The sequence below is a fragment of the Phaethon lepturus genome, unplaced genomic scaffold (assembly GCF_000687285.1).
Source record: "Phaethon lepturus isolate BGI_N335 unplaced genomic scaffold, ASM68728v1 scaffold17453, whole genome shotgun sequence".
NCBI classification, from domain to species: domain Eukaryota; kingdom Metazoa; phylum Chordata; class Aves; order Phaethontiformes; family Phaethontidae; genus Phaethon; species Phaethon lepturus.
Genome location: NW_010531353.1, coordinates 27,882 through 40,324, shown reverse-complemented (window position 1 = coordinate 40,324; position 12,443 = coordinate 27,882). Strand labels below are relative to the sequence as shown.

Sequence of the window (12,443 nt, the reverse complement as noted above, 5' to 3'; positions counted from 1 at the left end):
GAAGAGGAAAGCTGTGCACAAACAGCAAACAGTTCCAAGTCTTGCTTTGGAACATTTTCCTGGTGGTGTCCATCTCATGTTGAGTTCAAAATCCATGCAATCGGGCTTTTTTGACGAAAGAGAAAGCAGAGCAGAGGAGGGAATGTTATTTCCTTGCAGATAATTTTCAGAGCATTCTTCTGCCAAGTCAGCAATGATAGGGCTCGAGAAGGTGTACCAACTTGTCTGGACAGGGTCAGACAGGATGTGTCAGGTCAGTGTCAGGATGTGAAAGCGAGCTCTGGAGTAACATAGAGACTTTCTGGTTTGAGTCAGAAATGGCTTTTCTTTTCTAACTTTCAAGGTTAAAGAAGGAAATATATGTAGAACGCCTCATATAAGATGTTTCCTTCTGGTACTATCCTTCAGAAACCGAAGCACAGAACAACCTGATGCAAACCACCAGCATGCCACTACTGTGGAAAAAGGATACAATTCCTGTCTAGTAGAAACACTAAGGGTAGCAGAGTCTTTCTCTGCTGGGTGATCAGAGAAGAGCTGTGTATTATTGCTTTGCAGACTTTGCTTTATGTTTTCCCTAATTTCAAAACATGCAAACCTTGAACTTTCTTTATATGGGCAATTTTAGGTCCCAATGACAACCAAACTGTGGGATTTACTATACATAGTTTGTAGCTAGTTATGACTGTCAGAGATAGCAGAGACACACCACTGAAGTGAAGGACAGGTTTTCACTGGCAGGAACAATTCTGGCTTCTGTGTGAAAATGAAGTCTTCAAATAGCATATTACCTCCCCATACACATGTATACAGAAAAATGTATGTAAATCTTATATACAATACAGTACATCATATATTGTGTACCTAAAAATTATGTACACATTTCATAAATAGTTACTTTCCAAGCACAAAGGCTGAGACACTTTGCAAAAAAGGCATGCAGCACAATTCTAAGCAAAGGCACAATTTGAATCTTTGGACTGCTGCAAAACCCCAAAATTACACTCAAGAGCTTTTTACTTTTACCTTCTTTTTCTTTTTTTTTTTTTGGCTGTGGCCTCTTGGACATCTCAGGAATTGCGAAGGACTGACGTATCTGGACAAGACCACTGTTTCACTGCCAGGAAGAAGTGTGGTCACAGGTTCTTGTGATAAATTACTGATCCCGTTTGGATCAATACTGCACCTACACATCTAAGATTCTAGCAGATGTCCTACAGACATAGGAAAGATGTACCAGAATACACTGAAGTAGTAACGAATGTCAATTCTGGAGCATCAAATGAAGGTGGTCTTTTTATAGAAAATATCATCTGCCAGACAAGATCTGAATTGCTCATCAGCTGCTTCTGCCCTCTCCTACAGTGCATGCTCTGCACTTCTGGTGGTAATGGTGGTAGTAAAAAGCTGGAGGAAAGACAGCCAGCTGCTCATTAGTTCTTAACTTAAAGGGACTAAGAACCACTTGACAGGTGACTATTAGCTCCTCACTCTCTGACACCCAAAACCAACTTGTTACAGAACATATCAGAGCTTTCCCAAAGCCGTTGGGAAGGCTTATCTTACAGATTCCGGCATCTCAAAACACCTCAAACCAAAGCCTGATATTTCTTGTTCAGACAAGCTGAAAGAAGAGCTCTGTGAAGTCCCTTCCCAGAGTGAAATATGAATCTTCAAACCAGAAATCCTGCTCCTCACAAGTCTTTCAATGATTATATCATTCACCTTAGTCATATTGCCCCTTGACCTGGTAAGTAGCAATGATTAAAAACTCTTGTTCTCTGCAAGAATCAGTAGTTGTTTGTAACTTGCAAGGATCAAACCATTAGTTCATTCAGGAATGAGCCCAAGAATACTTAGATTATAGCAAGTGTATGTATAGGCCTTGTACTTACGAAAATAAGTACTCTGACTGTTGAAATGGATAACATGAGCTGCTCTCAAGCTCATGCTCTCTTGCAGAACCAGTTTTAAGGTCCTCTTAAGTAGTGATTACATCAGACTCCAACAGATACAAACCATCCAAGGATCTAAAGGCTACCGTACCAAGAAATCATACAAGTGAGGAATCTTGACATGAAAATAAATATGGAAAATCCTACAAACTGTACCAATAAGAAGCAGGAAGCACACCAAGCAACCATCATCAGGAACCCAAGAACTGATTCACAGATTTCACTGATTCACTGCCTTCTACAGAGTGCACAATTTTGTCTTGGTATCATGAGTTGCTGGAGTCTCCACGAAAGCAACCCATGAGGTAGCAACAATCTTAGCTATAGCAAAGATCTTATACTTGAGCTCATGAACTTTTGCCCTGGGGTGAGCAGAGATCTTCCAACAATCGCTATCACGCAACATGTGAATACATGCAGCAGTGTTCTCAAATAACACAAACACTATGGCTGTGAGCCATTAGGCAGACGGCTCTTCGACTGCAGGCTTTCCATCAGACTTTTTCCCTGCATGTTTCCAGAGTTACTTTCTTGCAAAACTTCTGCCTCCCGAAGCTTCTTAAAAACAAAATACCCTTTTAAAAATGTGCGGACTAAATGTTAATTAAAGTAACCACTTGATGGTTACTCAGTAATCACTGAGCATTAAAGTTCTGAGAAATAAAGCAATCTTCAGCAATGAGGCATCAAAACCCACAGCACCAAAACACCTTCATCCACAGATGCACATCAGTTAAAGTGTCATTCCATAAAACTTTTGAAAAGCAGTTTGATTAAGAAAGTAGCCCTCTTCTCTCCCTCTTAAAATAATGCACTACTATAGCTACAAACGGCTAGAAAGATGAGAAACAGAACCTAAGTATTAGAAATGGAAGTAATTTATACTAACGTGCTCTGTGAACTAATACAGCTTTTGGAAACCAAGCCCATTCACCTCTCTAAAGGAGATGGATTCAGAGTATGTTAAAATATTGACAACATCCATGGAACATTGCAAGTCTAAGCAGAACTGTCTTCTCTCCCAAGCTGTTGCTCTTGTGACTTCCCAACCAATCTCAGTCTCTTACTTTATTAATTAGAAGATTAAGCTGATAATGAATTAACTCCTGTTGCTCTGAATCTGAAAAGATTTCCATTATTTTTTTTTTCCATTAAACTGCAAATGCAGAAGATCTTCCCTTCATTACTTTTCCCAGTTCTCTCTTTTCTAGGCTGAGCTCTACCTAGTTTATCCTAAATTATCCTGGTCTGTCCTCTGACCACTTCACACTCCCAAGACTTGAGACTTCACAAATAAGAGCTTTCCACTTTCATTATAGCATCATATACAGCCATCACTCTCTTTAATCTCACAGTTCTCACTGGTCTTTCTTACTCCATCTAAAACATCCCTTTTAGCCAGAGTTCCCAGTCAAGACTGTCTGTATTGTGGCATAGAATGCCCGGGAACTTAAATGCAACTTTATTTTCATATTCTATAGGATAGGGCCTATGTTTCCTTCGTGCCCTACTCAACGTAAGGTCAAAAAAGTTGCCACTACACCAACACAGTATATAGCACATGCATGTCTGTGCACATACAGATGGGGGTTTCTTTGAGAGCAAGGAGGTGGTGTATTACCATCTCCCTGCCTGTAAGGAAAGGAAAAAACATTTCTACTTTCCACCATCTAGCACAAAATAATAAAACATCTCAGGCTATCAAGATGTATTATGAAACCACACCTTGTTAGTTAACAAGAAGTACAGTAAACTCAAGTCAAAAGAAAAAAAAATAGTGTTTTATTAACTACCACACTGTTATAATACACTTTAAACGTACAATAAGGTAGCCTTTAAATTTGAGGTGGTTTTAAGAATAACAAATGAACAGATTTCCAAATGTTTGTAAATAGGTGAACTGCAGTAATTATTGTTGTACATTTTTTGAAAATGGTATAGCACTTACAGACTGGCTATATAACTTCATTTTGTACATTTTTCTATAATTGAAAATATAAACAGTAATTAAAAATAAAAAGAAAATTCAGCATAATAAAAAACATATATGTTTATCAGTTAAATGTACTGGATACATACAATTTTTAAGGGAAGAAGCGAAAAAGGAAAGATGGCTGATATTTAAATGCAGATTGACTAACCAAAAACTAAACAACAAACAAATAAAAACCTCATAAAACCCCTAGTTCACTATGACTATATCCATATGTTTGGGAGTACTGTCAATATGGAAGTGATTTTTCTGTTGTATTTGCATATGTTATATTTTACTGGTAATTTACATGATGGCTTTTAAGGCCCTGGCAGACAGATGTTTTTTGGAAAAAGATTTGATAAAAATCACTGCTGAGACGCAATACACCTTATTTTTGGTCCTCCAATGTTCAAAAGAAGGGATATACTTCACTATAACATTTGCCTTACCACCCAAATGCCTCAACCTATACACATTTTTTTTTAACATTTTAAGCTTTTTAAACATTGGTTATATTGCCCACCTTGGTTATTGAAAGAATATTAACAAGACATCATTTTGGCAAATTAAATCTTAAACATGGCTTTTCAATAGGATTTAAAAGGTGACTATCCCTAGAGTTCCATGTTAAAATGTAGTTTTCAAAATCTTACAAGAGTAATGCTTAAAATATTGTACATAGTTAACCTAATTAAAATAATTAGCTTCAAAATGACAAGTTGATGAGCTAAGTAAAGCCTACACTATGTAACATTTGCTTGGAAACTTGATTTGTCAGTTATGCATAATAAAAATTCCAGTCATCAAGAAAATTACAAAATTTCTTTATCATAACATGATTTCTTTTCACCCATCAACTTCTTTTATCTTACAATAGATAAATACCAACATGTTCTCATTTTTTTTACACTAAACCACACAGGATTGATGCATTTGGTTAGACTACCATTTCCATCGTTAAATTCTTTTTTTTTTTTTAATATAACTTGGTAAAATTTCATCTCTTCTAGATTCCAAAAGTACCTACAAAACCCATGCAATTTTACCATTTTAATATACTATGGAATATCATACAAAGTAAGGCATTTCAGTGTCATGTATAACCAAGTTACTGTCAATCCAAAAATTTTTGCACATCAATAAAAAGATATCTAAGAACTTAGGAACAATATTCTTCTCACTACTGTATAAAAATAACCACAATTAATAGGTATCTTGTGTAATATTTACTCCATTGTCTCGTTTCCCGAAACTGTGACAAGCTGTAAAGGTATTTCAGTGTTGGTAAGAATATCCTGATTGCTGGTGCCAGATGTATTAACAGTTCCTATTCCTGAAACAGAACCTTGTTGAATATTTGCAAGGATAAGTGTTGTTCCTCCTGCAGTAATCAAAGTATCATCAGGTGTTGCTTCTACTGATGCCAGCACTGTACTGCTAGAGTGAATACCTTTTTTATTCTGATGTGTTTTAATGTGTTTGGCAAGGTGGTCACTTCTCATAAAGCGTTTTGAACATTCTGGACAGACAAATTTCTTCTCACCTGTCACAGAAGAAAAGAAGAAAAGAAAAAAAAATGTTTTCAAAAACTTTAAAAATATCACATGTACACCAAAACCTGAGATAACTTACTGCCTTTAAGAGTCAGAAGTCTAACAATATCTATACTGAAGAAAAAAGTGATCCAACATGGTAAACTTGTGTGTTAAATTTTCAGGCACCCATAAAATCCTTCAAAAGAATTTATTTATTTTTGTGTCACACTGAATCTGGGGAGATCTTTCAGGCAAGCTAAAGAATACTGCCATCTCATATCCTCAGGCTGCTAAGTTTCACTGCAATTATTACCAATAAATAACTTTTAAAAGGAGAACAAAACCTGCCGAATGATGGATGGGGAAGACCATAGGAGCTCCTGCAGAATCACTCTTGAGACTGACAGACAAGATCATAGGGTAGTTCAGGTTTGAAGGCACCTCTGAAGGTCTCTAGTCTAAACCCTCTCTAAGCAGGGTCAGCTATGAGGTCAGACCTGGTTGCTCAGGAATTTATCCAGTTTGGTCTTGAAAACCTTTAAGGATGGAGACTGCAGAAGCTCTCCGGGCAGCCTGTTCCAGTGCTTAGCTGTCCTCACAATGAAAAAGTTTTTACTTGTATCTGCTCTGAAGCTCTCTGGTTTCAACTTTGTCTGCTGTCTCTCATCCTCCTACCAATGCACCACTATGAAAAGTCTGTCTTTGCCTTCTTAATGGTGGCCCTACAGGTACTAAAAGGTTGCTATTAAGCTCCCCCCTGTCCTTACTCTCCTCTTTGTACAGCTGAATAAGCCCAGTCCCTACAGACTCTCCTCATTAGGCAAATGCTCCAGCTTCCTGATCCTCTTGGTCACTCTTTAGAGAACTTCATCCTGTTGATCAATGTCTTTCTTATATATATTGGGGGCTGAAAACTAGATGCAATATCCTAGATGCAGTCTAATCAGTGCTGAGAAGAAGGGCGCAATCACTTCCCCAGAACTAGTGTCTCTGCTTCTGTTGATAGAGCCCCAGCCATCTTTGCTCCTGGCTTTCGCTCATGCTCTTGTTGTCTGTAAAGACACTTTTCAGCAGAGCTGTTTCCCAACTAGTCGGTGCTTAGCTTGCATTGCTGCAAGGGTTAATTCCATCCCAGGTGCAGCATTTATCCTTGCTGCATTTCATCAGGTTCCTGTCAGCTCGTTCCTTTCAGCCTGTCAGCCCGAGTCCCTCTGAAGAGCAGCCCTGCCCTCCTCAAACGCGTTGACCAGTTGCCCAAGTTTGGCATCGTTCGCAAACCTAAGAAGCGTGTGCTCTGTTGCCTCCTCTAGGTCAGTGTAAAGATGTTAAGTCAGGTCAAAGGATAGATCCCTGCAGTTCTCTACTTTTTATTGATATGCAGGTACACTAGGAGCCATTAGCCCTGTGATCTGGATCATTCAATTGGCCTCTTTTTTTTAAACCCATCTGGCTATCCAGACAGACAGACCATAACCTCCCAGCTTGTGTTCGAATGTACAACATGTCTAACAAAAGCACCCTGTTAGGTACAAAACATGAAATATTTTTCATAGACCTTGCAAAGACAGTTTTCTATGCAATGTATTATTTAACTATTGTCATTAGGTTTTTCAAATAGTCTAATTTTAAAAGGTAAGCATCCTGTAGTTTGAACATTTTAGAATGTAATTATGGGTTCAATTTGTAGGAAAATAGGTAATACAGACAACAGATTTGAAACAAAGTGCTCCTTGAAAAGGTGGAAGATCTAGACTAATTTCTTTTCCCTGTATTAAACAAAAGGAGAAATGTGAACCTGGATTCCCTAATGGGTGGTCTAACCATGAAACTAGAAGATGTAGAATGATGCACTATCACATGCTATTCCTTAATTTCATGAATGTCATCAAATCTCTTTGACATCTAGCCCTCTATTTTTATTTTTTAAAATGAGAGAAAATTATTAAAATTTTAAGCTGGAACAGCAGTTCTAATCTGATGCAAAGAAATTAAATGCATTGTTGAACCTGAATCGAAGTATTCTGATTGAAAAGGGATCTGTTTTTCCTCCTCAGACCTACTAAAGAAACCAAAGTGTATATATAGCTCTAAGTATCACCTGATTTTAGAAAAGTCACCCTACATTAAAATTAATCCAACACAAAGATCTGTCCTCCTCTTAAAAGTTATTTATCCAAGCCCTCTCCATGACATTCCTTTAGCTAAATGCACCAGAATCGAAGACTGAAAACCTGTGTGCGTTCTTCGGTGTCGCTGAAGCTCATCACTGCGGGTGAACCTTTTGCCACAGAACATCCAAGTACAAACAAATGGACGCTCGCCAGAATGCCAGCGGAGATGAGCTCTCAAATGTGAAGTTTTCCCATATACTTTGCCACACCCTGGTATGTGACAAATGTGTTGCTTCTTTTTTCCCAAGTTGGAGCCTCTGTGGAGGAGGGGAAAAAAAAAAAAAAAAAAAGTTATTCACTCTAATACATTCCTCCTAAATACTGATATATATATATATAAGTGGGGTTACATATACCAGCAGATCTGCAAACAAACCTGAGCTGCTTCCCCTTCTTGTTTAAAATACAATCAGAGCCCAGTACACCCCGTTAAGAAGCTGGAACTAAATTCTATAGTGCTATCCTGATTCTGCAACAAACTATTAAATTTCACGTGCTGTTGAATTTAATGATAGAAGTGTAATCTTTAGCAAGCATACAAAGTTGGAAATACAGCCATTACAGCAGTTTGTACTACTTTGATGCCGAAGTGCCCGTATTTTAAATTTCTCCCAATTTCAGTTTTTACCATATCAGTAAAATACAGTTTTGGCAAAGAAAAACCAAAATTACTGCAATTGCCAAAACGGAAACTAGAGATTTTTGGCAACTGGGAAGAGAACAGATGGGACTTCTGGCATCTTGGGGAAACCTGAGCAGCAGTTTGGGGCTGGAGGAAGATGCATACTAACCTGAATATTTCCACTAAAAGGAGTGGCTGATCTTGCTGACATTTAAATTAATTCCTTGGTATTTCAGAAAAAAAAAATTCCATCAAAATGAACATGTAATTCACAGATAGTATAATCCAGACTATGGAGCTTGTTGCCTCTTTAAACATGCTGCCTCACTGAAATGAGGTGACTGATTCATGGAAGTACCTAATACAAAAGCCTAACTTTTTTTTTTAATAAAATCACAAGAAAGAGGTAAGAGCCTCTGAAGAACCAGAGAAAGAGATCAGTCTGGCCAGTGCAGGGCATCATGATTGATTTTATCCAATTTAAGTGTTTGTTGCTGCTGAAAGGGGTACTCCACGGAATAGATCTGGCTGACAATGCAGCTGTATGAATGGTAAATGCTGGTACAAGGGAGGAGATCGGAAAATGCAGCCAAGCATCAGGCCACCTTATTCATCAGCAATGTTAACTGAGAACAGCTTAAGTGGTTTCTGAAATCACAGTCTTGGGCACTCCATCCTCCATAACTGATTATACAATTTTCAGTTGCCTTCCCAGGGCAATTTTTTCCCTTAAATTGGGTGCTCAACTTCTGCTTAACAGTCCAGTGGATGAAGGATTTACCAAGCAACTACTAGACTTGGATTCTCATCCCTACATTCAGAACAGTTCTGTTTTACATCTAATGAGGGTTCAGGGCAAAATGCATATATACTTTAAGGAGCTAGCACTTGGAGCAAGCATTTCTGAACAGGCACAGAAATTAACTCACTCTAAAAGCTCACAGCATCTAAAGGGAATTCCAACCTAAGCACATACGTACCTAAAGCATTCCGAACAGTCCAGAACAGTAAGGAGATAAAATCCAATTAAGGCCTAGAAAACGTTTCTAAGAAATCTCAGTAATAGAGCGATCTTCATAGTGCTTCATTAGTCATTTTGTCTCAGAAGGAAAAACTTTTACATACTAATTATTTGTCATGACAATATAGGTTTTGACTTGAGAACAAATTCAATGGCAGTACAAGTAGAGAGTCCAGAAGGCTTTTGACCCTGTTGTGGTAGAGGTAGACTCGTATGAGCCTATGGATATGCTAACAGAAGAGATTCTGCTTACCTATCTTTTTTTTTGTTTTATTGCCACCCCTCAGCCCTTAGCTTCACAGAAAGTTCACCTGCCTGTTTTATCCAGCTTGTTTATAAACTTCATGCAAAAAATTCTCTAGCATCTGACCTGACATCTTAAGCTCTTCCATCATTATTAGTCTTGGCAAGAATACTTTTGCCTTAATTTTCCTTTTTCAAATGTCCCAAAAGAAAATCACTTCTTTGGACCAGGACAAACATTGCCTTTTTTACATCTCTTACCTCAGCTGAAACCATAGAATAGACTCATAGAATAGTCTGGGTTGGAAGGGACCTTTAAAGGTCATCTTGTTCAACCCCCCTGCAGCAAGCAGGGACATCTTCAACTGGAGCAGGTTGCTCAGAGCCCCGTCCAACCTGACCCTGAATGCTTCCAGGGATGGGGCATCTACCACTTCTCTGGCCAACCTGTGCCAGGGTTTCACCATCCTCCTTGTGAAAAATTTCTTCCTTATATCTAGTCTAGATCTACCCTCTTTCAGTTTAAAACCATTACCCCAGGTCCTGCTAAAGAGTCTGTCCCCATCTTTCTTCTAAGCCCCCTTTAAGTACTGGAAGGCTGCAATAAGGTCTCCCCAGAGCCTTCTCTTCTCCAGGATGAACAACCCCAACTCTGTCAGCCTTTCTTCATAGAAGAGGTTGTTCCATCCCTCTCATCATTGTTATGGCCCTCCTCTGGACCCAGTCCAATAGGTCTATGTCTTTCCTGTGCTGAGGGCTCCAGAGCTGGATGCAGGACTCCCAGTGGGGTCTCCCGAGAGCAAAGTAGAGGGGCAGAATCACCTCCCTCGGCCTACTGGCCACGCTGCTTTGGATGCAACCCAGGATATGGTTGGCCTTCTAGGCTGCGAGCACACATTGTGTGCTCATGTCCAGCTTTTCATCCACCAGGACCCCCAAGTCCTTGCTCTCTATCCCTTCATCCCCCAGCCTGTACTGATACTGGGGGTTACCCTGACCCAGGTGCAGGACCCTGCACTTGCCCTTGTTGAACCTCATGAGGTTCACATGGGCCCATTCCTCAAGCTTGCCCAGGTCCCTCTGGATGGCATCATGTCCCTCAGGCATGACAACCACACCACTCAGCTTGGTGCCATCTGCAAACTTGCTGAGGGTGCACTCGATCCCATCGTCTCTGTCATTGATCAAGATGTTAAGTAGTACTCGTCCCAGTACAGACCCCTGAGGGACACCGCTCATGACCAATCTCCATCTGAACATTGAGCTATTGACCTCTGCCCTCAAGATGCGATCATCCAACCAATTCCTCATCCACTCAACAGTCCACCCATGAAATCCATATCTCTCCAATTTAGAGAGAGGATGCTGTGGGGGACCCTGTCAAAGGCCTTACAGAAGTCCAGATAGATGACATTTGTAGCTCTTCCCTTGTCCACTGATGTAGTCACTGCATCGTAGAGGGCCACTAGGTTGGTCAGGCAGGATTTGCCCTTGATGAAGCCATGCTGAGTGTCTCGAATCACCTCTCTGTCCTCCATGAGCCTTAGCATAGCTTCTAGGACGAGCTAGCTACCAAAAATATCCATTTTTGGTAACCTTTGCTACATCTAAACTGTCAGGTGCACACTCTTCCATGCCTTCCCTCAAGCCAAGATTAAAAAGCAAAATTAACTGTAATGTCAGGCATTTAATTTTGTACTATGCCACCTACACAAAAGCTCAATATTCACAAGTTTTGAACATTCAGCCAATTCCAAAGGCATTTAGCAAAATGTCTTTAGATTGCCCCCTTTCTCTTCTAGTTACTGAGCCTCTGCAGATGGCCAGGCCACCACACAAAACTCACTCTACCTGTAACAATTCCAGTAGCATACATCTATCGGCCCAAAACACCCAGCTACCCAGACTCCAAGGAGAAATTTTCTGTATTGTTCCTTTTGCCTTACTGCAACCAGTTCCACAGTTCTCAGGCTCTGTGTCCACCTCCATCTAATGATTCAGTTCTAGACAGCTCTTCTTCAGGTCCTCTTGTTTGGTGGCTCCAGGCACCCAGCAATTGCAGTGCAAGGCAAAGGAACTGGCTCTCCTCCAATATACAGTCTTGGTAACTGAAAGAATACTCCACAGGATCCCGCTATCCAACGGAATAATTGCCTGTACAATTCCATGTAACCCTAAGAAGTGCTCAGTCTGTGCTTATTATAACAAAATGTATTTCTGCATATAGAATTTTTTTTTTGTATTTGGTCTTTCATTCTCACCCCTCTAAATATACTATACTCTTCCCCTCCACAATAATCAGTACGAATATTTCATAACTTTGCATGATACAGTACACAAATGTGACACAAATGACATGAAATCATATCAAAATTCCCTTTGAATAATTTTAAGATTCCTAAGTTAATCATTTGAAGTTGCTTAATAGCACCTTTAGTCTAGACTGAAGGAAACCAAGGTTCAACATGGTCAGCTTACTGTGCGGAGGTGGTGTAGCATACGTAATGCTAAGCACCTCATCTAATTGGTGACGGAATTTCTTAGTGGGCTCCAAAGTTCAAAGTGAGGGGAAAGTTAGGAATTCACAGAATGAAATCCACAAGATTACTGTGAATAGGTAACTAAGCATATTTATTCTACACAGCTTCATATAGGCATCTGCATGTTTGCTCTAGACTGACTGGATTTGAGACAAATTCTATCTGGACACTTGGCAGCTGTGACAGTCTAGCACTATGCCCTAACATGTCATGCTAAGAGGCCTTTCTTGCTGCACTGGCCAATAACCATCACCACTGAGTAAAAGAATAGTACTCAGGACTACTTCTTGACTGAACTCTTCAAATCAATTAATATTTAAGTATTTTCATAGTACATTTTAGCTTTATAAAGATGGGAAATGTTTCTCAGTAACCATGCAG

The 12,443-nt window shown here is 39.5% G+C and overlaps 1 protein-coding gene across 1 annotated transcript in view; it reads right to left on the bottom strand.

Annotated features, from left to right (window-relative positions):
• Positions 1-3,714: 3,714 nt before the first annotated feature.
• Positions 3,715-12,443, bottom strand: part of SP3 (Sp3 transcription factor) — a gene marked incomplete at its 5' end in the record, with an annotated part of 26,152 nt that continues 17,423 nt past the window's right edge. Inside the window, 2 exons of the mRNA XM_010284535.1 lie at positions 3,715-5,473; positions 7,697-7,893. Coding sequence (XP_010282837.1) covers positions 5,157-5,473; positions 7,697-7,893 — 514 coding nt within the window. The remainder of the gene's footprint in view (positions 5,474-7,696; positions 7,894-12,443) is intronic.